The sequence below is a fragment of the Poecilia mexicana genome, unplaced genomic scaffold (genome assembly GCF_051168715.1).
Source record: "Poecilia mexicana isolate PSO_F unplaced genomic scaffold, ASM5116871v1 scaffold_17, whole genome shotgun sequence".
In the NCBI taxonomy this organism is placed as follows: Eukaryota; Metazoa; Chordata; class Actinopteri; order Cyprinodontiformes; family Poeciliidae; genus Poecilia; species Poecilia mexicana.
The window spans coordinates 12200549-12227469 of NW_028263386.1; the positions used below are offsets into that span (position 1 = coordinate 12200549).

At 38.0% G+C, this 26921-nt stretch overlaps 4 protein-coding genes across 6 annotated transcripts; 3 read left to right on the forward strand and 1 right to left on the reverse strand.

Annotated features, from left to right (window-relative positions):
* Positions 1-812: 812 nt before the first annotated feature.
* On the forward strand, positions 813-3608 carry gjc2 (gap junction protein gamma 2). Its single transcript, XM_088014784.1, has one exon. It carries the CDS (start codon positions 837-839, stop codon positions 2094-2096), a length of 1260 nt encoding a protein of 419 aa, XP_087870910.1. The 5' UTR covers positions 813-836; the 3' UTR covers positions 2097-3608.
* A 3757-nt stretch (positions 3609-7365) lies between these two features.
* iba57 (iron-sulfur cluster assembly factor IBA57) lies at positions 7366-10152 on the forward strand. The gene is made up of 3 exons (XM_014980937.2): positions 7366-7866; positions 9053-9402; positions 9516-10152. Exons 1-3 carry the CDS (start codon positions 7508-7510, stop codon positions 9905-9907), a joined length of 1101 nt encoding a protein of 366 aa, XP_014836423.2. The 5' UTR covers positions 7366-7507; the 3' UTR covers positions 9908-10152.
* Positions 10151-14210, reverse strand: jmjd4 (jumonji domain containing 4). Its single transcript, XM_014980936.2, has 6 exons — positions 13501-14210; positions 13242-13407; positions 12662-12787; positions 12293-12560; positions 10714-10860; positions 10151-10623 (listed from the first exon to the last, which is right to left on the reverse strand). Exons 1-6 carry the CDS (start codon positions 13751-13753, stop codon positions 10288-10290), a joined length of 1296 nt encoding a protein of 431 aa, XP_014836422.2. The 5' UTR covers positions 13754-14210; the 3' UTR covers positions 10151-10287.
* An 884-nt stretch (positions 14211-15094) lies between these two features.
* Positions 15095-23881, forward strand: snap47 (synaptosome associated protein 47). 3 transcript variants are annotated; one of them, XM_088014509.1, is made up of 5 exons: positions 15095-15165; positions 15469-15990; positions 17110-17609; positions 17903-18027; positions 22613-23881. In XM_088014509.1, the coding sequence occupies exons 2-5, from the start codon at positions 15494-15496 to the stop codon at positions 22760-22762; spliced, it is 1272 nt and encodes a 423-aa protein (XP_087870635.1). In that variant the 5' UTR covers positions 15095-15165; positions 15469-15493; the 3' UTR covers positions 22763-23881. The 3 variants fall into 3 exon arrangements, with proteins under 3 accessions (XP_087870635.1, XP_014836429.2, XP_087870636.1); XM_014980943.2 differs by lacking the exon at positions 15095-15165 and adding an exon at positions 15172-15345; XM_088014510.1 differs by lacking the exon at positions 15095-15165 and adding an exon at positions 15172-15345 and having other exon boundaries at positions 22616-23881.
* Positions 23882-26921: the final 3040 nt, after the last annotated feature.

A 26921-nucleotide genomic window follows, 5' to 3' on the forward strand; every position in this document is an offset into this window, starting at 1 on the left:
AGAGTATAATTAAGGGCTCTGGACTGGTTTGACCCCTTGTCAATTCACACCTATTATTTCATGCCTAAAATTGCCATTTATATCATTCTTACTTCTCTTTTGTACCTACAGATGAACCTTTTCATGGCTTTATGTAAGCCGTTAAATATAACTTTATTTTTCAGTCTAGTTAAGTGATTTAATAAATTAAGGTGATAAATGTTCACATGACTACTCAAATCTCAGTGTTATTTTGGTTCAATAGTAAACTGTAATATATTTTTGTAATATGCTTTTTAAGCCATTTATTTTGGTTAAAATTTCCTTTTGGCCTTTTTTTTTAATCTTTTAAATCAGAAAAGGTTGACACACACTAAATAACTCTGATAGACATTGAATTTATTGGATTCGCTTAACAACATTTCTTTGCAGGAAACTACCAGGATCATTTTGAAAATTAATTGAAATAAATTCAAAGCGGGGATGAAATGTTCCCCTGATGGGTATATATTAATACATGTTTGGTACAAAGTGGTTTGAATGATCGCTTCAGGTCGTTATTCCACTTTAGAATATAATTAAAAGGCCCTGAAACGACATAAATAAAATCAGCCTAATCTTTGATTTGTTGTATTATATGATGGTATGATTTCTTTGTTTGTTTAAAAAAAATTTTCATAGGGTTTTAGTTGAAGAAACAATCACCAAGAGTCACAATAAACATAAGTTTCTGCTCCAGGAATAAAACTGTGGTTTGGGACCAGAAATCATGAGTTCAATGTCTATCAGTATGTCGGTATAATTTCTCATTTTGTCTTTTGTTTTGCAGATTGTAGTTAAAAGCTTGTAGGAGCAACATGAGCTGGAGTTTTCTCACCCGCCTTCTGGAAGAGATTCACAATCACTCCACATTTGTGGGCAAAGTGTGGCTCACTGTGCTCATCATCTTTCGCATCGTACTGACAGCTGTTGGAGGTGAATCCATCTACTCTGATGAACAAGCCAAATTCACCTGCAACACCAAGCAGCCGGGCTGTGACAATGTATGCTACGATGCCTTTGCCCCCCTCTCGCATGTTCGTTTCTGGGTCTTTCAGATAATCATGATTTCCACTCCCTCTATCATGTACATGGGTTATGCCATTCACAAGATAGCTCGATCCTCTGAGGATAATCGCAGGAAGCACCAAAGACTCCGCAAGAGGCCACCTCCTCACACAAGATGGAGAGAAAGTCAGCCTCTTGAGGGCGTCCTGGAAGAGGAGGAAGATGATGACGCTGAACCAATGATCTACGAGGATGCACTTGATGTCCAGGAGGCCAAGGTAGATCCTGTGAGCAGCACTGGCAAGGACCCACCAAAACACGATGGCCGCAGAAAAATCATGCAACAAGGCCTGATGAGAATCTATGTTCTCCAGCTCATGTCACGAGCTGTTTTCGAAATTGCTTTCCTAGCTGGACAATATCTACTGTATGGATTTCGAGTAAGTCCCTCTTATGTGTGCAACAGGGTACCTTGTCCACACAGAGTGGACTGTTTTATCTCCAGACCAACAGAGAAAACAATCTTCCTCCTTATTATGTATGTGGTGAGCTGTCTCTGTCTTGTGCTAAATGTGTGCGAAATGCTTCACTTGGGAATTGGCACGTTTCGGGACACTCTTCACATGAAGAGGAACCGCGGCCGACGTTCCGCATCCTATGGCTACCCGTTTTCACGCAACATCACATCCTCCCCTCCTGGGTACAACCTTGTGATGAAAACAGACAAACCCAGCAGGATCCCCAACAGCCTCATCCCCCACGAGCAGAACATGGCCAACGTAGCCCAGGAGCAGCAGTGTACTAGCCCAGACGAGAACATCCCCTCCGACCTTGCAAGCCTGCATCGACACCTGAGGGTCGCTCAGGAGCAATTGGATATGGCCTTTCAAACCTATCAGACCAAAACCACCCAGCAGACCTCCAGAACAAGCAGTCCTGTTTCTGGGGGCACCGTGGCAGAACAAAATCGATGCAATACAGTCCAAGAGAAGCAAGGAGCGAGGTCAAGATCAGCCACGGACAAGGCAGCAACCATCGTGAAAAATGTAAAGACCTCTGTATGGATATAGAGATTCATCTATTCTAGGAAACTGACATTAAAATGAAAGTATCCAGAGTTTGAGAGCTGTAAAGGATGAAGAGAGTTATGTATGGACAGCAACGACCTAGATTTGAATCATATTAAGAAAAGACATAGGCACAATAATAGTCTAGTTTTGGATATAAATAAAAAAGTAAGAACACATAAAGTTCAAAGTCAATATCATAAATCTTTACTGTAGTAGTAGATGTTGGTTATGGATAATATGTACCTGCTTAGTTTAGCATCTTTAATTCCAGCTACATTTCATTGCAAACTTTTATTCTAACGTATCATCACAGGAAACTGAAAGGTATGCACTTGGAGCAACTGAGTTCTGCAATTTGCAATTGTGGTGGAAAATGGAAGTGAAGCACTTGAATTGCACTAAGATTTTTTTTTTTTTCTACATAGACTATTATTGATAGAAATATGCATGTTTTACATTTAGATAAATATTTTTGGATGAGAAGCAATTTAAATAGAACTATTTTAATAATAGCAGAGAAGAAGTAAGGACATTTCTGGGAAACATTTGCACAGTTTGGTGATCTTCAGACTCAAGAGTGTGCAAAGCCCTGAACTGTGTGTCATAATTTAAAAAAGGCTTTGTTTTGTCATACAAGGTAGTGAATAAATACAAACTGTAACAATTCTCTCTGCTAAGGAGTAATATCTTTTGAGTAGACTATCCACTATTTACAGCTGGAAACTTGAATGAGTACAGACTATAGTAGGAATCCTGTTACCATTTAGCCATTTAGAAAACTCATCCTAAATTCAGATTGATTCAAATGGTAAATTTTTATCTGTTACTAAAATGAATTTATAACAGGGAATACTTCCTTCACTACGTTCAAATCTCAAAGTGCCTCAAACTCCTAAAGACTGTTTTAGCATTCTCTTTATGGTTAAATTAAATCATTTGAAATTTCAGATCTTCTTGTTGTGCAGCAGATCTTTGACTCAGTGACTTATTGCCCAAATGATGGTGTGTCCCTTGGAACAAAAGTTTTCTATGCTAAACTTAGAAACTTTGACAACAGCTATGCAGTGACAATGCTGTTAAAGTAAAAGAAAAAAATCCAAGTTTAGATACCTTAGAATACTTTAATAAAATAATTTATCTGAAAATAATTATATCACTTTTCACTAATCGCATATATTTAAAAACAGTTTTCCATAACTGGCAAAGCATTGGACCCATGTTAATTCAACATAGTAACTCAAATAACTTCAGAGCTTCTCATCGCAAGCAATAAATCCAGCAAGAATGACACTTCATACTGATTACTTCAAATTATGACATCTTATTTCCAGTATAATTACTTTGATTTACTCACATAAGGTTAACAATGTCTGCAGTCCAAAAGACCTCTTTCTGTGTGTGGTCAGTGGGACTTCAAACAGAGGAGGTTTTTGTCCATTCTTCAGAGAATTAAGTAGTGTAAAATTATGATGATTTCCCTTTTTATACAAGATAAATAAAGGGATTGAAATATTGGGTGTGCAGAATTATTTTTTTTTTCCCCTTTGGCTTTAAGCATCTGTGATCTATGAATTATGCGTCTTGGAATTCCATTTGCTCACACGTGTACAAACCTTGAGGATGTTGCACATCAACAACTATGTTAGAAGTACTGAGACTAAAGAATGTCTGTCCTTTCACAAATAAATAAAATAACTTATAACTTATACAAATTACAACAATAACTTTGTTGTAATTTATATTAGTGGGACTATAGGACTCACTACATTTGTAAAAGAAAATGCAGCAATATGTTTTATTTCTAAAGCATGATCTGAGTTTTAAAGGCTTGTTTTAGTGTTGTGTAAAAGTATTCATACCATTTGAACAGTTTCACGTTTTGTCACATTATTCAACCACAAACCTCAGTGTACATGATCAAGATTTATTTTATTTGAACACATGGCTATGCTAAGATTGCTCAATCTCAGTTCTGTCTTGGATTGAGAGTCTGTAGACTAAGTGGGAATTTTTATGTTGTGTTTTCTGCAACAGCTTTCTATAAGCTACTCTTCCAGTTTTGTGGAACAAACAAATAATAGTAAATATGATATATTTTCAGCTGAATGGTAACCTGTGCAACTCTTCCATAATTATGATGGACATCTTGAGTGCCAAGTTTCTATTTAATGCCTGACCTGTCAGTTTAGTTGGACAACTGTGTCTTTAAGAACTGCACTTTTCCCATATTTCTTTCATTTTCAGATGATATATTGAGTTTTGCCTTATGAGATGTTCAAATCTTAACTAAAATCATATTACAAAAAGTTGAACTCTATTAACTAATTAGGCAAATTTTGAGGGCAAAGAGTTGTACTTGATTTTATTTGGTGCTGTTGGATTAAAGTTGGCTGAATCCAAATGCACACTACATTTCTTTTATTATTATTTTGACGAAATGTTCAGAACTATGTATTCTTTTTGCTACACTTGACAGTTACAGGCTTCTTTATGTCTTTAACATAACATCAAATAAATGAAAGACATTGATGATTTGTGATTAATGTGATAAAGTGTGAGACGGTTGAATGGGTGTGACAAATGTTCAAAGGCACTGCATATGAAATCCTGTCAAATGTAAAAGAGAAAACACACTTTAATCAAAATGTAGTGGATGTTAAAGGAGCACAATGGAAATACAATATAAAACGGGTTTGCCAAAACTATTTCTGAGAAGCTATTACTTTGGTAAATGTAACTTACCAAAGTAAGTTACTTTGGTAACTTACTTTGGTAACTTACTTTGGAAGACTGCATGCATTTCTGCATGCAGTCTTCATTTGTTTACATTAAACGAACAATCTAGCAAACCAAAACTGTGCAAAGTTAGGAGGAACTTCAAAAAGCTGCTGTGAACATAATTCTACTCTTGTTCAAACAACAGGTATCCTGACAAATTTCAAATTACACTTATTTTAGAATTAAAACTTAAGAGCCACAGCCAAAGTGCAAAGTTTTTCACAACAAAAAAAAAATGGATCGGCTATGCCCAGTATTGCTAAGGAAAGACTGAGCTCAGTTTTGAGGTTTCTTTGATGAAGTGATATATTGATTTCTAAACTTGGTCCTGGTTTTGCTTTGTTGTAGCTAAAGGCTCGCTGAAAGTACTGATGCCATTAATCTAATCATACACTGACAGGCTAGGACGTCTGGTGGAGTTAAGCAAAAAAACCTAAGATTCCCCTGCTACAATCATGATGATTCATTCCATTGTTAATTTGACATTTATGTTTCACTGTTTAGCAGAAGAAAACTAATCTGTTAGAACAAAAAAAAAAAAAAAAAAAAAAAAGCAAATAAAATATCTTCAATAACCTGATTTGACAGTCTGGAAACCCTTAAGCTAAAAAACTTTTGAAACAACTTTTAATTCAGTTCTAGTCTTCTGTCTGCATGGTTGTACACATACATAAGACAAATCAGATTACTGTGAATTAATCCATAGTTTGCAGACAGAATAAAACAGTCATCAATACTAGAAGACAACATGAATCAACTGTGCTATTACTAAACATGTACGTTTCTCTTTATTTATTTTTTTCAAGACAAGAATGAAACTGATACCAAGAGCTTTTGAGTTTTTACTGTTTGTGGTCTATGAGTGACAACAATCTGTGTTCTCTATATAAGGAGTAAGGTTTCATGATAGAAACAACACATCTCTGAAAGAAAGCTACATACACAGTGAAATGTGGTAGCTACAGCATCATGATCTGGGGTTACTTTTATTCAGATGGAACCAAATTTTTTCTCAAGGTAGAGGGAATTGTGAACACGTTATTATAAATATCAGAGAGTTTTGACAAAAAGCTTTTAAGGGGCAGGGATAAATATTGCCAAGTCGAAATGCGAATTCCTTGCAGTCTAAATCCAAGAAGACTTGACATCAGAGCAGAATCAAAAGCAGGCTCAATAAAGTACAGCAGGTAAAAGAAAGTATTAAATTATTCAACCTATTATCAGTACAAATATTTCTCTTCTTTCCACTGACATGAGATTCACACCTATGAACACTCAAATAAGCCACACATACAGAAACAATTCAAACAATTTAGTCCACAAAGGAATGCTACATGTTTGGCCTATGAAAAGGTATTCATTGCCACAGTATTGGTAGGATTGGTAAAACCAAGGATGCATTCACACAAGTCTCTGTTTAACATCATTATTATTGCATTGATTCTATGCATTTATAAACTTCTGAATGTTCCAGTGATCATCGTTGGTGCCACAATCTGGACATGGAAAGGAAGAAGATGTAATCTGGAAGTGGGAAGGAAGGAACCATAACCTGGAGGTGTGAAAGACATAATTTCACCACAAACGAGCCACAGTCACTCCCACTTTCTGAAAAGTGATGCTTTCAGGTGGGAACATCGTGATGTGGGCTATATTACAGAATATGGACCAGGATATTTTTGGCAAGACTCTGGAGATGTAATGAATAGAATGAATTACCAAGTAGGAAAATATTTCCAAAGACACAGAGAAATAATCTCTTTATTGGTGTGTTAATTATGCTCTGTGTCATTCCAACATTTTTATGGTAACTTTATTTGTGGACAAGTCTGTCTTGATTTCTTTACGTGTATGGATTGCTGGGGTTGTTACTGGTGTGAATTTCACATCAATAGAAATTTTAGAAAAATATTTTCACTAAAATGTTCAATATCTAATTTACCCACTGTCTAAATGTATAATCTCCATACAAATTATGGCTTTTGCTAAGAAAAAAAAAAGTGGAGGGCAAGCAAAGTAATTGTGGAACACAAACATGTTTTTGGAGCCTTTTTTATATTTCACCCATTAACAGATTTGTTTGTTTGTTGAATTGTACAGCATACAATAAAGGTGAAAAGGTTATGAAATTATCATGGTGTCATTTTTGATTCCCAAAAATGTGGCATTTTATGTTTAGTTTATCATCCCCATTCTCTTTTCAGTTGTCTCAAATGTAGTCTCTCTTCGACAGCAGATTGCCTGTCTAGTAAGCAACATTCCACCTTCATCCAGTCTTCCTTGCTCCCCTATTTTGAACAGTATTTAAATTCTCCAAGTTTTCACACACACTGACTAAATATCAGTGTGCGCTTTCATTTAAAAACTATAACTAAGTTATAGTTTTTGTTCAAGAAATAAAAACTGTATTGTTTTTGATATGAGCCAAATAAACTGGATCCCAAAAGAGAACCAAAATTCCCGTCAGTACTGAAAAAAAAAACAAAAACACTGATCTCGTGCTGCGCTATTTTGGAGCAATGCATTTTGGGACACCAAGATGGCGTCTTCTGTGTTGCTGTAAGATGTTGTGTTCTCAGTGATGCAGATTGATTCCGTTATAATTAAAAGAGTTTGATAACTATTACACGTCTATGTCACCATTTAATATGGTCAGTTTTAATTTTATCCGGGGAGCGTTCACTCGTCTCGGAGTTAAAATCGGAAAACACAGCGGTTTGTCCGAGACGCTTCTCTGGGGAGCTGCAACTCCAGTAAGGATCCGGGTCCGAAGTTACACTCAAGAGTCTGGTAAAGATGGCCACGGCCAGTTTATTTGTTACCAGCTTCCGCATAGGACCCTGCTGAAGATTCAAGGACCGGACACAAGCCCGTTTCTCCAGGGGATTATAACCAATGACATGAGGCTACTAGAGGAGCCTGGGTGCACTGCCATGTATTCACACATGCTGAATGTGCAGGGACGAACCCTGTATGACATCTTGTTGTACAGGTGAGAAAGCTTTGCACATATTTGCTCAATATTTCTTATTTGCTCACCTTTAACAAACTATAAAGTGACACATCTTTGCTGACAGTTCTGAAGCTTGTCGTAAATGAGTGAAACAGCCATGTATAGAAAGTCGAAAACATGTAAACAAGGTCCTGCAAAAGTAAACACTCCGGGTAGATGCTGAAATGTTTTACCATTCTTCTTTCCAAAGAAGCTCAAGCTCAGTCATACTTGACGAAGAGCGTCTTAACATCTCATTCTTAACTGAATATAGGTCAGACTGATCTATTTTAACACTTCATATGCTTTCATTTAAACTATTCCACTGCAGCTTTGCCTGTATTTACGTGAACATTTTTCAAAACTGTTAGCCCTTCTATTAACAAATGCTTCACTTTCTGTTCATCTATGGCTAAACGGTTTAAGAAATGTAGATAAATACTTTGGTACAACAAAATACAACACATACGGTCTAAATTTAAAATCAGAATCATTGAGAATTTTCCAATTTTAACTTAGAAGTTATTTAGCATCTTTTCTTGCTATTCTCTATAGATTCAGTCACAAACATACAGGTTGAACCATAGCTGACATTAGATAAGGCACAGGGTGCATGCACCCTGCACAAGTTATCAGTTGGACACAGAAACACAAGACGAAGGGAAAAAAAAAAAAAAAACTTGCACACCAAATTTACATTTCACACAGGCATAGCTAGACTATGCAAAAAGCATTCAACCTATTTGGCCTGGTTGGCTTGTTTCCCCTAATGCCTGCCATGCACACAGCTTATACAGCCAGGTTATCATTCAGTGATCCAAAAATAATCAACATGTGATGTTAAGTTCTCCATCATAGAATATTTTATAGTATATATTAACCAAACGATGGTCCAAACACAGCAGCAAATCTTCATCAGAATGGCTGAACAAGAAAAGAATCAATTCGGGACCTTCAGATAGTTGTATATACGTAGATATGCTTGCAAAGCCAAAACTGGTGAATGGAGTTTAGTGTTGCAGGAAATGAGGGAGACCCGAGGTCCAATTAGAATAAAAATAACTATTTTTTTTAAAGGGAATCTCATAACTGTCACAATTTTCAGATCCTCATGCAGGCCAGTTGGCATATAATTTATGATTGTTGCATTATAGAACCTGCACATACTTGCTGTATTTCCCTCCAGTTTGAAAGAAGCAGAAGGAGGACATGGTGTTTTCTTGGAGTGTGACAGCACAGTTGAGAACTCAATCCTGAAACACTTGAAGGTGTACAAGATCCGTAGGAAAGTGAGCATCAGCCTCTGTCCGGAGCTGTCTGTGTGGGCAGTACTTTCACAGCAAAGCAACCCAGATCAAGAGGCCAGGAAACCTGAGCTGTCTGCCCCTGAAAAAGCTGTGGTATGGGAGGCTGATCCCCGAGCTGCGCAGATGGGATGGAGACTGGTGTTGCAAAATCAGTTTAACCCCTTGGAAATCATTGCGTCTTGTCAAAAAGGAGACACAGCGGATTACCACAAACATCGCTACTCAATAGGTACGATCAACGACTAAGAAGAGAGTTTTTGTCAGATAATAAACAGTTTGAGTGGTCTTAGTTTATGCCCTTGATATTCTGTGACAACTTTTTTTTTCTCTCCTTCCATGCAGGACTTCCTGAGGGAGTAGACGATCTTCCCCCTGGAGTCGCACTCCCACTGGAGTCTAACCTCGTCTACATGCAGGGTATCAGCTTCAGCAAGGGTTGCTACATCGGTCAGGAGCTCACGGCCAGGACTCATCACACTGGGGTGATTCGAAAACGCCTCATGCCAGTGCGCTTCTCGTCTCCGGTCCAACAACTCGAGGAAGGAACCGCACTCCAGACGCAGTCGGGCAAGCCAGCTGGTAAACACCGATCGGGCGTTGGGGAGCTGGGCCTAAGCCTAATCCGCACTGCTCACGCCAAAGAAGTGTTGACGCTGAAGTCTTCCGACGACACCTTAGTGACACTTGAAGTCTCCGTGCCAGACTGGTGGCCTAAAGACGTGAAAATTAACTGAAGAGGAGGTCGTTTTGTTGCTCCTTGAAATGTGACGTGGATCGCGTTTGACAGATTTATGACCGGCAAAACCCTCAAGTAGAGTTTGTTACACTGCCATTGCTTTAAACATGTTTTGTCTGAACCAAAACCTGCTTATTTATCTCAAATGTATTCTTTATCATTTATAGAAAATTGTATATCTAAAAGATGATGCTGTATTGGTGCCTACTAAAAAAACTGAAAATAAAAGCAACACAAACACTATTATTTCTGCTTTTTATATTTCAGTGCAAAAACAAAATTCAGACGGACAAAAGCATGACTTTAGACAGCTTTGAACGTCACTGCTTTATGACATTTTTCATACTTAATGTGGCACTTGTTTAGATGTTGGGCACATTATTCCTGATAAAGGAGATGCTGCCCCCTAGTGGACTGTATAGTGTCTCTGATCTGCTGTAACAAGGTTTCAGGTTGCAAAGTAGAGGTTGAATGATCAAGCCGCTTAAAGTCCTCGTTACACAGTAGGCATTCAATAATGTGGGCCACTCTCTGTAGGTCGAAGGCAGCGTGGTACGGTCCAAGAGCGGTGAGGGTCTCTGAGAGATGCCGGGAGTAATCAGAGGAATCGCCAGAGGAGCAGGCATTCAAAAAGGCCATCCGATTTTCAGCAACAATTTTCAGAAAGGAAGCAAATTCACTGTAGTCAATGCCAGAGCAGGCTTTCATAATGACCTGAAGGAAACATCAAGCAATAATCACTACCACATTTGAAGTATTTTTTGCATACTTCCAAATGATTGAATAACCTCATGCACACAGTACCTGACAATGCTGATGCCATGAATCCATTGTGTTTCTCCACTCCTCTATCTCTTTCTGAACAGAAGACAGCTCATTCTGTAGGAACTGCCACATGATGTCAATATTGCAGCCATTAAGCCAATTATGATTAATGGAGATGGTGTCCTCCTATTAAAGAAAACAACAAATATAAACAAAAACTAAATTGTATACTTTGTTTCATGTTTGATGTAATAAAAAAAATTAATTTATTTTTGTAATTTGGTTCAAGATGTGAAACTAAGATTCTTAGTGAAATATTACCAGTATATTATTCACTTTTTGAAGAAACATGCTCATAAAGTTAAAAATATGAATTTATACCAAAATCTGCAAGGAGTATAAATGATTTTTGGTAAAGAAGAGCATTGCATTTTATCTGGTGTTCAGATAATAATTATATTCATTGTCTGGTGACCCAGAGTCTGGAGGCAGAGTGAAGAATCGCAGAATTCAAGTTGGTTCAGATCCAATGTCACCCTTCTAGAGTCACTGATGATTTGGGGAGCCATGTTGTCTGCTGGTGTCAGTCTACTGGCTTCTGTCAATTCAAATGCCAGCGGGGGAATATACCAGGATATCTTGGAGCACTTAAAGTTCCCCTCTCTTGACAAGCTTTACATACAGTAGGTGCAAATTTCTACAGTCAAGCTTAGCTGGGCACCTGGCCAAAAGTATCAATACCTGGATAATGACACTGTGCTTCACTGGTCAGAGTACTGGTCAGACCTCAACCCCACAAAGAAGCTAAACAGTATTGTCAAGAGGAAGAAAATGATGAAAGGCAGCAGACCAAGCAACTCAGATGAGTCGAAGGAAACTATTAAAGCAAACCATGCTTCATTTAACGCCTCAGTAGAGTCGCATGCTGATCTCCATGCAGAGCTGCATTGGTGCAATTACTCAAAAGGGGCAGAGAAACGTATGACTGTCATGAGCCGATCACTTTCACTTTTGAATGAAATTACTCTTTGAATATATTCTAACTGTATTCTAATTAACTCAGATGCACCTTTATTAGGGGTGTAGCGATACAATAATTTCAATAATTTCCAAAAACACAGGAATCTAATGTTTCGTTTCGTTTTGTACGTTTGGAAGCTCATTCCCTCTCACATAAAAGGAAAAGCCGGGGAATGGCAGCGCTTTTGACATTTCTCTGACATTCAGAAAAATATGGTTTACTAATTTTAGCATAACTCCGGTCATACTTGGCCTATTAACACACAATTCAAAAAGTGGTGTGTAGTTTATAATGTGCAAGTTGAAAGTGAGACTGAGGGAGGTGGAGTCTTGCTGCTACGCTGTAACAAACGAGACGTTAAAAAGACCTATATGACTATGGACCTCTACGGTCCATAGTCATAGTCATATGGACCTCTACGGTCCATAGTCATAGCCATAGCCCATAGTCCATAGCCATTTTTCATCCACGATACTCGCGGGTGAAAAATCGATACTTTCCGAGGGCGGAAAATATTGATATATATCGCCAAATCGATTTATTTATACAGTCCTAACCTTTATACAAATAATGTATATACTTTCTTTCACTTCTCACCAGATTATAAACTTGGTGGTGCCAGCCACTTGGCACAAAAATTATTTCACCAGCCTCTTGAATAATTTCAAGAGGTTGGCAAGCTTCTTCAAACTGTGGGAAAAGGCCTCTGTCTTGCAGTTCAGCTGAAGTAACATCATAAGGGAGGTTTCCATGGGTGTCTCGTAGAAAGTCCTCCTGACCCGGAGGATACAGCAGCCACTTCTTCCTGCCACAGATATTTGCAGACCAGCTGTACGAGCGGAACACATCAGCATGGAACGGGGTCCTGGAGACAACAAGCACAATGGAGTTTTCTCCAAAGAAGAAAAAGGTAACACCTGTGCTATGATGTCAATATATTTGGATCATACATCAAGATTTTTATACCATGAGCCTTTGGGTCCCATGTAGACAAACCGGTAGTCATCCACTTCAAGTGTGTCCCAGTATTCATTAAGCCAATCAGAAGAAAAGAAGACTGGTGTAGTGTAAACATTATGGTCTGGAAAATCCCTGTAGAATAACATAAATATGAAAGTTGTTAGTGAACGAAATTAGCAAGCTAACTTGGAATAGGTGTGGAACAGTATGAGATTTTCAAATTAAGTTAAATAACAGCACAACTTCATTTTATATTTACTCAAAAATATAACAAAACATTGCTATTATTTCAAGTAGAGAAACAAAAACCAGTGCTATTGTAATATATTATTTTCATTTTGATGCACTTGACAGCTAAATTAAGCAGTAACATAGCTACTTGATAGCTTAGCAGTAGCTATAATATTGCAGTTTAAAGAATTTCAGACAAAAAAATTAAAAAATACATAATTTCTATCTCATCACTTTCTTCATTTTTCAAAATGGCAATGACTTATTGTGGAAGTTTTAATCAGATGCAATCTTGTTTCATACCTCATATATGCATATACAAGACAAATTGTATTCTTCTGAATAATCCTTGTACCTTGACATATGCCAGTCTTTAAGATAGAGGCATCCTTTGGGTGATGAGTGCCCATTCTGGATGTACTCCTTCCAGTAATGTATAAATTCCTTCAATGGCATTACTTGTTTGGGGTTCGCATTGTATTCCTTCGCATTGCAGTTTGCAACTGGGACAGGACTCTCATCTATAAAAAGGGCAAGAAAATACAACAATAATAGTCAGTTAATATGACGATATTGGTTGCAGCTGTGAATGAATAAATAGGCTCGTTATTTACCAAACTCTTGCAGCAGTTTCTGAAAATTAGGTTTGCCCTCTTCTGTCACCCACTGTTTTCTACATTTCCAGTTTTCTGTGAATCTTCTTGAGAACATGCACGGGTGATTAGGCAGCAAGTACTTCCTGAAAAACTTAGAGTAGCTCAGCTCTTTGTCAATGTAGTCAACAAAATGCGAAGACCAAAACTGCTCATATGACTGTCGCGGCATTTTGACAAGGCTGCTGCAGTTGTGATACGCGTCTCTGTCCATGGTGGTAAACAAGAACTAGGCTAACAGGCTACCAAGCTTAGCCAACCGCTACACCGAAAAGCGAGTGAACAAATTAGAATACGTCCGCCAACTGCTATATTGGAAATTTAAATACATTTTAACGGGTTTTGTATCTCTTTTTTTTCACTACGACAACAGGTCGCCATATGACTAATATTTCTTAACGACGCAAACATAACACCGACACCTTTTCTGCTTATGTCAGTAACATTGACATTTAGTTTCTTTATCGCTAATGCTGCCGTCACTCCGATGTATCCATTAAAATGACCGTCGTAGTCATTACCCGTTCTTGAACCCCCTACCACAAAAACAGTGACATTTAACTGTATAGTGCGGACCTGGGCATAGAAGAACAAACGCCGCATGTGAGTGCATGACCTCACGTTAACGATACCGCCACGTTTTGGGTGGCATGTCGGTAATTCAGCGTGACTAGCATTTGCGTTCTATTTTATTTAATATTTTATGGAAATTTTGTATTTAATATAAACAAATAACGTCATGCAAACTGCTAATCCCTTTATGGATTTTTTGTTTTTTCTTACCAAACAGCACCCCATATACATATCTACAGTGTGATAAAGGCCTTGCCCTCATATATATACATTTCAGAAAAAAGTAAAATAAATAAATAAATGTGTGGAGGGTGGAGGGAACAAAGAAGATAAAAATATTTAAACTGAAAATAATTTTGCTGGCTTCTCTTCACTAATTACACGGAATTTGCTTTTTTTATTGCGTATCATACTTGTGGAATGTTATTCCTAACATGCAGCTGCAATAGCAATAACATTATGATCATTTTTGTTATTGATTACCACTTGAATACCAGTAAGAATTTTATATCCGCCATTTATTATTATATGGCTAGGGAAAATTTTTTTACTATCCGTTTTTGTAACGGATAGTAAACTATTTAAAATAAATTGTGTACATGATTTAAAATAGTAAACTATTTAAGGTGAATTTATAATTATTGAAAGTGAATTTTCTAAATTATGACTGAATGTTGCAGATTGTTTATAGATGTTTGTCTGTTTTGATTAACATTGTAGATGGTTTAACTTTGTTTTGTTTAGTGGTATTTGTACTTTGTAATGTTTATTTGTTTATTTTGTATTACCTGACACTGTTTTAGTCGTTTAAACTTAAACGAATAATTCAAAATTGGATAACCATAAACTGATGTTTTACTTAGAAAAAAGTTTCCACCTATACTTGTGCTGCTTTACAAGTTTAGCTTGCCACTCGGAATACGGCGGTCACGCTCACGCGTGTTTAGTAGGTGACAAAAATCTGGAAGTGCTTTCAAGTCGGAAAGTTAACGCGTCCGTACCCGGATGTGACATCACTTCCGTGATAAACAACGTTACTAGGAAGAATACGAGGTAACGTCATGCTCAGGCTGGTGTTTTCGCTGTATATGTTACGTTGAAAAGACATTTAGCCAAGAGAAAGCAGGGACATTTAATTACAATGGCATTTTGTATTGCGGATGACAAAACGGAATTTTTCTGATCAGGCGCCTCATCCGAATTCATTGGTTTGCTTGCTTTACTTTGAGAAAAGTATGTTCCTAACCAGGATACACGTAGATCACCCAGCAAAGCAGACTCATGATATAACTGTGTAGATTAACCTAGCAGCAACGTATGTATGTTGGCACTGAAACTTATCTGCCTTTCACCTAGGTGAGCTTGCTTCTCTGCCTTCAAGATGAGCCGGGATGCTCCCATCCACAGCTGGCCTGGCTCTTATTACATCAACAGTGAGAAGAGGTGGGAGAGCGGAACCCTGTCCCTCACCAGAACCATGGTGCGCTTCATCTCAAGCCAGAGCAAGGAGTGTCTCGCCAGCTTCCGCCTGTCCAGTGTCATGGAGATGAAGATGGAGTCATCTAGTTTCATCTTCAGCACCCTCACAGTGTTGGAGGAGGGAAACATCAAGCACTGGTTTGGTTCTCTTAAGCCCAACCGGGTGGTGGTTTTTAACGTGCTTGAGCATTTCTGGAGAGAGCGGCTTCTTTCACCCACCTCAGAGGCTCGGGGGGCCGAGGGCCAACCTTCAAAGGGAAGGGAGCTGATTAGCCTTGTGGCGGGAGCCCAGAGAAGACTGGAGGACACTGGCAAAGTCCTCAGCCACCAGGGAGAGCAGTTTGACAACATGATGCAAGGATTGGAGAAGATTGACTCTGATCTGGGTGTTGCTGATAAGTAATTATCAATTTTCTTAATTGAGCTACTTTTACCACATTGTGTCTATCAAAGTTGAAAAAAGTAACAGTGTAATAGTCACATGCAAATCACTAAAAAATGAGCACAAAGTAGTGCATCTCTATGATGTGGAAGAAAAATGATACATGGTTTCCAAACCTTTTTTTTTTCAGATATAATCTTAGAAGTGTTGGATGCACATGTATTCACCCTGTTCCTGGACCAGTTCGTTAAGTCTTGCCCCCAGAGTCCTAGTTGGTTTTTGGTAGAATCCTGGTTTAGACTTTAACTTTCCAACATATGGATATGCTTTGCTCCTAAACAGTTTTATCTGGCACTGACAATTTAGGTTTGATGTCCTGCTGCATGCATGATTTCTTATGACTTTTTTTTTTCTAACAGTGGCTGTAATCTTGCTACTCGTCTGTTGAGGAAGAGTAGTAATCTTGTTGCCGCTTGTGTTTCAGGAGAGGGCTGGGTTTGGCCATGTGATATTTGTACGGTCACTTAACAGGTGATGGTTATGCCTAATATTTTGCATCCATTGTTATTATGGTTTGTTGAACTTAAGCAGAGAAACAATATGGGTGGTATGGACGGTTTTACATGGTGTCGAAATTGTAGGGAATGATTATTGCCCATATCGGCAGTATTAATATTGGATATCATATCAGTTTATCCTTAGTTTCCAGTTGCCCTTTCTCTTTGAATTTTTGAAGGATGGAGTGAACAGTGTAACCACACAGACTTATCTGGCAAGTTGTTTGGTCTTCATGATGTTGTTTGCTCTCTAATGTCTGGTTCTTGTTTTCAGACTTGGGGACTTCTGAAGGCAATTGGGCAGGCTGGATTTCATTTAGGGTGTCAGAGTAAAAGGGGGCTGAAAAGAAATCAACTTCTTGTAATATTTTTATTTCTAAAAATGTTCATTAATAGAAAACACATTTTCTCCCTTTAACTTCACAGTTATACAATGTTTTGAGTTGATTACCGGTAGTTGTATCAGATCTCAATAAAACATTTAAGTTTGTGACTATAACATAAGAGAGCATGAAAAAGAAAAGCACAAAGATTACAGGTACTTTTACATGGCACTTTACATTATCTGTGTCTCTTCAGACTTCTTTCAGAACTTGAGTCTCCATCCTGGTGGCCTTTCGGTAAACTCCCCTGGAAGACTCAGCAAGAGGCCAAAGCTGAGGACGCCTCCAAGGCTGCAGCTGCCATCTCCGCGGGCAAAGTGTCCAGCAGAAGCAAGGTGATCGCGAGTATCCCCGCAGTGGTGTCCAAAGGCGGAGACTCGGACTTGAAGCCTGGTTGTTTGCTGGTGCTAGTGTCCTCGCTGGAGGTGCGAGACACCAGCTGCCACCTCCTCCACCGATTTGAACGCAACGAAATCGACGAAATTAGGGTGCACAGCCCCTACGAGATCACAGTCAGGCAGCGGTTCATAGGGAAACCAGATATATGTTACAGGTTTCTGTCAGCCAAGATGCCAGAGGCCATGTCTGTGTTAGAGATGCAGTACAAAAAGAAGATGGAGTTTACAAGTGAATACGTAACCTTCAAAGCAACTCCGCTTTCATCTCCTGACAAAGAAGGGACGATCTGGAACGACGGTAAAACAAATGTTTTGTTTTTTTTTGTTCTTTTGCCGTGCTGGATATATATTTGACCACTGAGTGGCAGCAAAGATCCATGTTCTCAGCCTGAAGCGTTCAGAAGTGCATCCACATTCAAAAACATTTCACCACAGCTATTGGTGTTTCTTTGTGACAAAAATATATTCGGATGAGTCAATTCACCCTGATTGCCTCAGTTGCTGCACTCAGAGTTTGCTGTCTGGTTTTCGTATAAACAACATATTGTATTCACTCTGCACTTTTTCTCCACCTCCACCCAATGGAAGCAGGTTTGATGCAGAAGTGCCAAGACACAGAGCTCCCAGTGGAGGTCCCGGCAGGAGAGCTGTCCCAGCTGCAGGTGCAAGCCCTCCAGCCGTCTGTCAGTCAGGCTGAGGCCCAGGAACTCAAGCAGGTGAGAAAGCTGGATTTCCATTCCCTGTATAAAAAAAATATAGCTGCACTATGGAGGTCTTAAACAGTTTCCATATTTGTATAAACAAGACAGGTGGCTGAGCTGAAAAAGCCCACATGTAGTCTGCATAGTGTCTCAAAATGACGTTTGCTGTTATTGTAAATAATCTTACAGTTACAGCAACATGTATTTTCATGTTTCCATTCCAAGCCACAATTTTCTGCTATGATTTTTTATTTTTTATCCCATGTATTTAAATGTTATTTGGTGAGCCCACAAACCAAAAGTCCATCCTGGGTTTAAGAGAGGAAAAGAAGTACGGTCAGTTATTTGGTCAGTGCCTTTTCCATTCAGTACCTCACAGCGCTGAGAGCTGTTACAGACATGGTCTGTGGTGGCAAGAGCTAAACAGTGACGCAAATTCAGGCGCATTACGCTGACATTTTTTTTTTTCTTATGTTTGTGACTCACTGCTTGAGGTTGCTGAGATCTTGAAATTACATGTGAAACTTACAGTAACCCATGTTCGCTTTGTTCCATAAGTTTGAACCATGTAAGACTGAAATAAATGAATAACTGTAAGATTTACCTACTGCATACACTCACTGGCCGCTGCTTTAGGTACACTTGTTCAGCTGCTTGAAGTCAGTCAATTATATGGCAACCATCTGGTGCATCTAGTCATCTACATACAGGGAAGCTTAAAGGAAGCAATAGAATGTGGAAGAAAGTGCATTGCTCTGATGTTGGGGCCAGATAAACTGTACTGAGTATTTAAGAAACATTTGATCTGCAGGGTTATCAGGCACGTTCATCTCTGAGATTTATAGAAAACTGTGTAAAAAAAAAAAAAAAAACTCAAAGTATTCAAGGAGGGCCTTGTGTTTTAGTAAAAACAGCCTTTATGGTAGCTGAGGGGAATGTGCAGATTAGTTTGAGATGATAGAAAGACAACAGCAGTTCAAATTTAACAATTGTTTGGACAAGGTTGTTTAGAACGCCGTCTCTGAACACAACGTGTCCAGCCTTGAAGCTGATGGGGTGTGTTGGCAGGAGAACAGATTAAGTGCCACTCCTGTTATCTAAAAATTGCAAACATGGACCACAGCTCACACCAAACTTGGACTGAGTAATATTGCCTGATCTAATGAGTCTTAATTTCAGCTGTGACCATGATATAGTAGAGACAGAATTCAATTTAAGCATGAAAGCATTGATTCCCTCCTGTCTTTTATTTATAGTTTAGGCTGATCCTGGTGATGTGCTGTGCTGGAGTAGGAAATTCCATTTATCAAGCTTTCTGCCATTAGTACCAACTGAGCATTTTTTTTTTAACTCCACAGTCTACTTATAGTGTTGTTGCGAACCATTTCTGTCCCATTATGACCACAGTGTATCTTCTAATGGCTACTTATAGCAGCATAAAAGTATCAGATTATCTCAAAGGAGTCAGTGAGTTTTGCTCTACTTTAATGGTCTCCTTGGTTACCAGATCTTAATTCTGTAATATAGAACAACTTTGGGATGTTGTGGAATGGCATACTAGCATCATGGATGTGCAGCCAATAAATCCGCAGTGACTGGAGGGTGCTATCATGTCAATATAAATCGCAATCTCTGAGAAATGTTTCTGACACCTTGTTGATTCTATGCCATGAAAACCTAAGGCGGTCCTGAATGCAAAAGTGGAATCAACAATGTACTAGCAAAGTGTACCTAATAAAAAGGCAGATCGGTTAACGACTCTACTACTCAGTCCAAAGTCACATGATAGCTTGTGTGATTCCAGAGCAGCCAGACAGCTGAAGTCCCCAAAGCTCCTTGGGCCACCCATTTCTCAAAGCCTTAGGTTTGACAAGTCTAAAAGAGTTCCTGATGGTGCTACAGTATTCCTTTGAACGCGCTTCATGACTATTCACCTATCCCTGTGATTCACTGTTATGACCCTTCACTATAAATTTAGTTAAATATTACACAGTGCTACGCTGCTGCTTTGGCGTAAAAGCTATGTCTTAAATAAACGTTTGAAAGCATTACCAGCACTGGGCCGGTCGTAAAGCTCAGCTTGGCCATTGTGCTTTCAAATGTTTTATTGTCCTCTCCTGATAAGGGTTCACAGGCTGCCAGCTCTAGGACTCTATGCAGTACTTGTGCACACACCACGCTCCGAACATAATTCAAGATGACAATCTAGTCTTAGATACGCTGTCTTAGACAGTGTATTTAGATTCGCTGTTCCGAGGCCTGAGTTAAGTGCAGATACCTACACTGCATCGCCGTCCACTGCCATGACTAAAATAGTGACCCTGAGTTCATAGCTAGACTTAATACAATGGCTTAGATCATTAAACCATATTTACCAGGCTGAAAGGAAAACACAACGCGAACAAGAAAATACATGAAGGTGGAATTGCAAGGCATTAGTAAAAGTAGAATTAAGAATAAAGAATATATTTGGTCCAACACTAGACTGGAAGAAGATAAGTATTGTTGCCTCTCCGATATGGTAAAACGTAAATCAGAATAGGTTGCATTTGTTTAAATGTTGCTATTGCAAGAAGGACAACACCACTCTCTTCACTTTTTCCCTCACTACTTCTGCACTTCATCTGCAAAAAGTCAGTAAACTAGCAATCGGGTCGTAGATCAGTACAAAACGGAACTTTTGAATCTGAACCATGTCTGAATGTCGAGCATTTACTAAGAAATAAATGTGATGAACCATAAAAACCGTTTACTATTTGAAACACAAAACTCTTTTGTGCCATGCAGACCTATGACGTGTTGAAGTTCTTATTCGTTTTTTTTTTTTTTTTCTGTTTTTCATGTCTAAGCCACCTCATCAATGCACTGCACTGTTTTTTGTAATTTTCGCTCATATTATTCTGTGAGCTGTAGCCTAAATGTTTAATTTTGGAGGTTTTTTTCATCATTTATAATCTTACTATTGTGTAAGCAATGACTGAAAATACTGCAAGGTATGATGCCGTCATGTCATTTTAGTTTAGAGTGTGAAGTCACAGACCTGAGAGAGTGAATGCACATGTTTCTTGGAGTGTATTGACGTTATCTGCTTTCTAATCCATTGCCTGTGGCTGTTTTCATGCCCATGTGAAATGTCCACAGAAAGCAGCTGGTGAGACCTGACATCATGTCAGCTGCTGCATGAGCATGGTTTGTGTGAGTGTGTATAAAATAATACATTCTTAGACACGAGCTTGGTAGAGTTTGAAGTGAGTGTTTATTGGGTTTTGCGTGGCAGAGTGCAGTATATTTAAACCGTCCCATTAATCATCACAAACATGGTTTTTAGACCGTGGACATGTAGTCACAATATCCCCTAAACTCACAGAAAGTCGAACATAAACAACATTGTTTAGCAACGCTCCCCTGAGAGAAGATAGCACTTCTTTCTTGCTGTATTGGCAGGTTGTGGCAGCTGAATGCCCCTTAGATCCTCAGCATTGACTTATTGCATCATAGATCCACAGACATTAAACATCGAAACATATTTCTTGAGAGCAAAAGAAAAAAAAAAAAAGCATGATAGTGCTCTAAATTAAGACTGATGCCCAATGTATTTGCAGGCATTTTAACACCCAAATGAGAATGTTATGCCTATAAAAAAATGTATCCAAACCCATACAAAGTTTTCAAACATTTTTCCCATAATGACCACATATTTCAAATGATTTTATTGGATTTTCATAGACCAACACGAAACACATGAACAATGTAAAACAGAAAGAAATTCTTTTGGGGTCTACTAGGAACTGCAGTTTTAGCCCATTCCTTTTTTAAAAAATAGCCAAAACTCAGTCAGATTGGCCAAAGAATAAGCTATGATTCAAATCAACTCAATCTCTGGCTTAACGTAAATGATTTAGGTAAAATAATTAGGCAGAGCTCGACTTTCTATGCTTGGGGATGTTGTTGTAACCCATATGGGTGTAAGGCAATATCCACACTGGATGACTCTGGTTTATAAAACTGTTATTACCTTGGTTTCTACTTATTTATTCACTTTCCTTTGGAGAACTGTAAGCCGTTTTGCCTCAAATGGCATTTTGTATCTCTTTGCTCCTTATGTCCAAACTGAAATAGATGAAGCTTTCATTTTATCTGTCCCCTGTACATACAAATATGAGCTAAAGTTGTCAAAATGTGCTTGAGTGAAAGCCCTCTGCTCCATCTGAACAAACCAGTAACGGAAATCCTTTAAATTGTACGTTAAATCTAAAATAGATACTGTTGCTAAATTATAAATTGTTTCTATAACAAAAACTGTTTTTTCTTTGTCACATAGCTTGCGTTTTGTATTTGTTATGCTTGTTTTGGACTTAGTCTGTCTTGTCTACTATGACATTTGCTGCTGTCTTTGCCAGGTCAACCTTGTGAAAGAGGGCCTTAATCTTAATGGGTCTTTCACTCTAAAACACCTTAAGACTGCTCTATTGTTTAGTGATTTTGAAATAGTCATCCCGTTATGTTGTTACTTGGTTACCCGTGCTCTCAGGAGGCTGACATGTTGTGAAAATATTGACCCAACTGAATATATCCTCCTGTGCGGTGTTATGTTTGTAAGCAGATGCTGATGCAGCTAAAGAACCTTGCACTGGAGGCGGAGACGGAGCTGGAGCGCCAGGACGAGGTCCTGGACGTCCTGACGAGCTCAACAGACCGAGCCACCATGCACATTGGGAAGCACACATGTCGCATGAAAAGGCTGCTGTAGACGAAAGACTGATGAAGAAAAAACAAAGCACGTCACTCCATGATGTGCCTTAGATGGCCTTTCTGCTCGAAGTAAGCATTAAAAACTGACACATGGTCTTGATAGTTCTTAAGATTTAGTGCTACTTAAAGATGTAACTGGATGGATCTCTAATTTGTAGGGTGGTCCTGAGGTGTTCCCACAAATCTAGCTTAAATATTACTTGCTGTAAAAATAGAACTTTGGTTCTTCAATGCAATTAGGCAACACATACCTTCCAAAGTTTGCAATACTTCTTTAACAGAAAAGACTGTTTTTAAGCTTTATTCATGTATTTTTCTTTTAAGTTTGAGCTTCAGTTTGCCAAATCAGTGTTTAGCATTTTTAAAAACATCATTTCAAGCCTTGTAATCTCTTTTTTGTTCATGATTTAGAAGGATACAGTTAATTTCTCTCTTCCCAGTGATGCATTTGTCCTAGATAATGTATTGTAACAATTCATTTTTATGTTTCTCAGGTTATATGTTTCACTTATCCTTTTTGAAAAGGAGTCTGTCTCTTTCTTATGCATGTGTCAGTATGACTTATTTTACAGAAATAAGGGAAAATGTTATTTGAAAATAAAAATCAATATATAGTTGAACACTAATAAAACTTTGGACATTCTATGAAAACGGAGAAAATACACATTTATCTTTAGGATTAATTTATCTAGTGTGCATTACAAGCACATATGTTAACATTATACATCCTTTGTTATTTAAACTGAACTTTTTTGTTTAAAATTTTTATTTGCTCTGACTGTTTTTTGTTGTTGTTATTGTTGTTTTTGTCAAAGAAAATGCAAGAGAGGTACATGTTATGTGTGTCATGAGATAAAGATTTGACCTAGAGATGATTTGCGACTAAACTGGAGCATGTCAAAGTAACTAGGTGTATTACTGTACATTTGATGCATCTATACCAACTTCTGAAATGATCTACATCTATTTCTACCGTTAACTTAATTTGTCATTGGATGTAAGTAAGTAATTAGCTTCGAGTATCAGTATGATTCACCTCATTTTTCCTTCTATTGTATGCACTGACTGAGTCTGTGTAGCATAATATGTGCAATAAAATTGAAATAAGCTCAACAAATATACATATTTTTAACTTTTAACTTTTTGTGGAACCTCTAATTAGCATATTGAATGGTTTGTTAAAATAACTGTCGGTTACTTTATTACTCATTGCAGTTGCTGTCTGCAGAACTTTCTTTTTTTTTCCCTTCTTTTACTGCTCATTGTTTTTCTTCACTCCTCTTGCCTTCTTCCATTGAGTGAAGTAGGAAATCAATATGAGCCAATAATTTCTTTTGACATAAAACTGCTTAATGTCATTTCAATTATTTTATTATGTAATAGCCCTGACATGTTTTACTTTAAGCTGGTCTTAAAGTAAAGTAAAGTAAAGTGCAATTGCTTTTCATTTTTAGCAATCAATTGCACTAAAAGAGCAACTTAAACAACAAAAAATATATTGTCAAGCCATAAGAAAAACATTTATTTCGGATCAATCTTGTTTTGATAGAGTCAAAATATGCAGTTTTTTCATGCACATATTATATATTTTATACTGAAATTGATTTTGAATTCAAACCCCATGATTCATTGCTTGGACTAGAGAGCAGCAGAAATAATAAGAAAACAAATTTTTTTAGTATCATGATTAATGACTGTGAGCCTGATGATTAGCAACAAAGTTGCCATTTACCGCTGTGTTGAATAACAGGCAGATGGATCTTCCAAAAAGTGCTTTAAAATATGAGGGTAGTTGCTGGTTTATAAGGTTACTAGAGTTCTCTTTGCTTACATGGGTAAATTGCCTTGTAAGTTTTCACTTTATGAACTCGCATTCAATCTTAAATGCCTTGGGTCACCATTTTCTTCAGCGCCGATGCCCAAAAGAAACATTTGATGTCATTGCCATTCCTCTGCAAGTTTCCACTGCCTAGTCAATAAAAATAGTTATTTGTGTTTTTCCAAAGATAATAATAAAAATAACTATTGTGAGCCACAAATCGGAACAAAATTAAAAAGAAAAAAGTCATCAAATTGATATATTCCCACCAAATTAGTGTAGCCAATACCCTAATGCCAAAGTGTTCTACAAGTTTATATTTCTTTCACAATGTTTTACATTTATAAATCACAGTATGAAGTATGTATATTTTGTATGTAAACATGTATTTTCCATGAGCAGTGAGGTCTGAAAACTAACCCAGATGGTCTGTGCTTGCTATTGCTACCAGCTGCAGGAATACTAATGGTAAAGTCTCAAACTTGTTAGTAAAAACGTCCTATTTACAAAGAGGAAATTACCATAATCGCGCTTTTAACTTCTTTGGAAGATGTTTACATTACTCTGTGAACAGATTTTGTCAACAAGTTAACATGCTAATTACAAAACATTTAGTGGAAGTTGACATCATATAAAAGGTATGATTTGATTTGTGTAAATCGTGGTCTCAGGGATCTTCCATTATGCGGCTGTTGTTTAGTTTTTAAGTGATGAAAAACTATTAAAGCAGTTTAATTTTTGTAGTGACATTTTGACCTAAACATGATCAACATTTTGTGCCGTAGAACTTGGTATTAAAAAGAGGGGCATTGAAAATAAGGCAGACAGCCTCATTCCAGTCTGGTCCCAGTGAGCGCAAACGTATCACTGCCATGAAAAATTGGATCATGAAAACACTTAGCACAACACAGAGCTCTTACTCTTGTGTGACACTATAAATATTCTTGCCCAGATGAGAGTGATTTAATTGTGGGCCATTTATTTTGTTGATTCCACTGATAAACAGTGAAATGTTTGGAAGTTCTGAACTTCAGAAGCACGGCACATGGTTTCTTGAATTCCAACCCTTTAAAAAAAAAAAAAGCTTAGGGAAACAGACTACACGCTGGCGTGGTTTTGAAGCAGCACTCGCAATACGAGGAAGTGGCGGCGGTCTCGTCTGACCACAGATACATGAGATCCAGCTTTGCCTTCTAAACGGATGGTATGGAGACACAAGGGATTTTGTTGGCCTTGACTTCCAAGCCTGTTTACATGATAGTCCTGTGGTAAGAGCTTTCATTCAAAGAGGCATGTCTCTGCTGAAGGCACATCACTCAGTGCTTACAAGGAAGAAAAAAAAAAAACAGCTCGAGACTGTGGGCAACAAGGGCACGAGGGTTGCGCTGCACTCCAAATGATGAAGTCATATTTCTCTTCAATGGGGTTTTCAGTCTTTATAAAAAATAAAAATAAAAATCTGCTCTTTTGCTCAATTTCCATTTAGCATTGTAGAGTCACTTCAGTTTTAATACATAAATTATGACAGTTAATATTACACATCTGAAAGTATGAATGATGTGTTAATTAAGCCAGACCCAGACACATCAGTGAATTACTACAGAAAATCTCGGTTTTAGTCTGTTTGGCTTTATCCGAGTATAACATCCTGATTCTTGACTCACATCCTGGACAGACCCCTCACCATTGCAGGTGTTGCTACGTTTTCTTTTGCTGTGGGAGTTTCTGGTTTCAGGAAACAAGGTCCTGTGCTTAACATTAGAACTGGGAGAATACATTCCTGGAAAGAAGGTGCCTGAGCAATACCAGGGGGTCAATGTGCTCTCTCAAATAGAAAGTGGTATGACTCTTTACATCGACACTTTCTGTATTCCTCTTACTATATGACGATGTTTTTTTCTTATTTTTTTTAGGCAAAGTTATACATCATATAGAGATTAGCATGTGGATTTATATTTAACCTTGACTTCATTTATTATCCATCCGTGCAAATATGTTGTTTGGATTTGATTCTATCTATGGTTTCTATCTACTCGTGAATTTGCTCAGCATGGCTGTTACGGTACTTTCCCAGATGCTGAGCTGCATGCTGAAATCATGTGCTGTTGCTCGTTGTAATGTTTTTGTTGATCTTTCAGTGGCTTGATTCTTGGTTTTCTGGCCTTTCCCATTTCTGCGCAACATGGATAACATTGACAGGGCCAAACCAAACTTGGCCGCTGTTTTGTACAGCAGTGTCAGTCTCAAATTCACTCCAGGTGAAATCTGACATTACAGCTCACCTAATGTCCGTTTAGCGACTTAAATGTGAACAATGTATTGTTTGCTGATTTTACTA

Excerpts from the sequence above, each read along its gene's own strand:
- gjc2 (XM_088014784.1), top strand. The coding sequence starts at position 837 with ATGAGCTGGAGTTTTCTCACCCGCCTTCTGGAAGAGATTCACAATCAC.
- iba57 (XM_014980937.2), top strand. The coding sequence starts at position 7,508 with ATGTCACCATTTAATATGGTCAGTTTTAATTTTATCCGGGGAGCGTTC. Across the intron at positions 7,867-9,052 it reads TATGACATCTTGTTGTACAG|TTTGAAAGAAGCAGAAGGAG; the intron begins GTGAGAAAGCTT and ends ATTTCCCTCCAG. Across the intron at positions 9,403-9,515 it reads CAAACATCGCTACTCAATAG|GACTTCCTGAGGGAGTAGAC; the intron begins GTACGATCAACG and ends CCTTCCATGCAG.
- jmjd4 (XM_014980936.2), bottom strand. The coding sequence starts at position 13,753 with ATGGACAGAGACGCGTATCACAACTGCAGCAGCCTTGTCAAAATGCCG. Across the intron at positions 13,408-13,500 it reads GAAACTGCTGCAAGAGTTTG|ATGAGAGTCCTGTCCCAGTT; the intron begins GTAAATAACGAG and ends CCCTTTTTATAG. Across the intron at positions 10,861-12,292 it reads ACCACCAAGTTTATAATCTG|GAGGACACCATCTCCATTAA; the intron begins GTGAGAAGTGAA and ends TTTCTTTAATAG.
- snap47 (XM_088014509.1), top strand. The coding sequence starts at position 15,494 with ATGAGCCGGGATGCTCCCATCCACAGCTGGCCTGGCTCTTATTACATC. Across the intron at positions 15,991-17,109 it reads GATCTGGGTGTTGCTGATAA|ACTTCTTTCAGAACTTGAGT; the intron begins GTAATTATCAAT and ends GTGTCTCTTCAG. Across the intron at positions 18,028-22,612 it reads AGGCCCAGGAACTCAAGCAG|CAGATGCTGATGCAGCTAAA; the intron begins GTGAGAAAGCTG and ends TATGTTTGTAAG.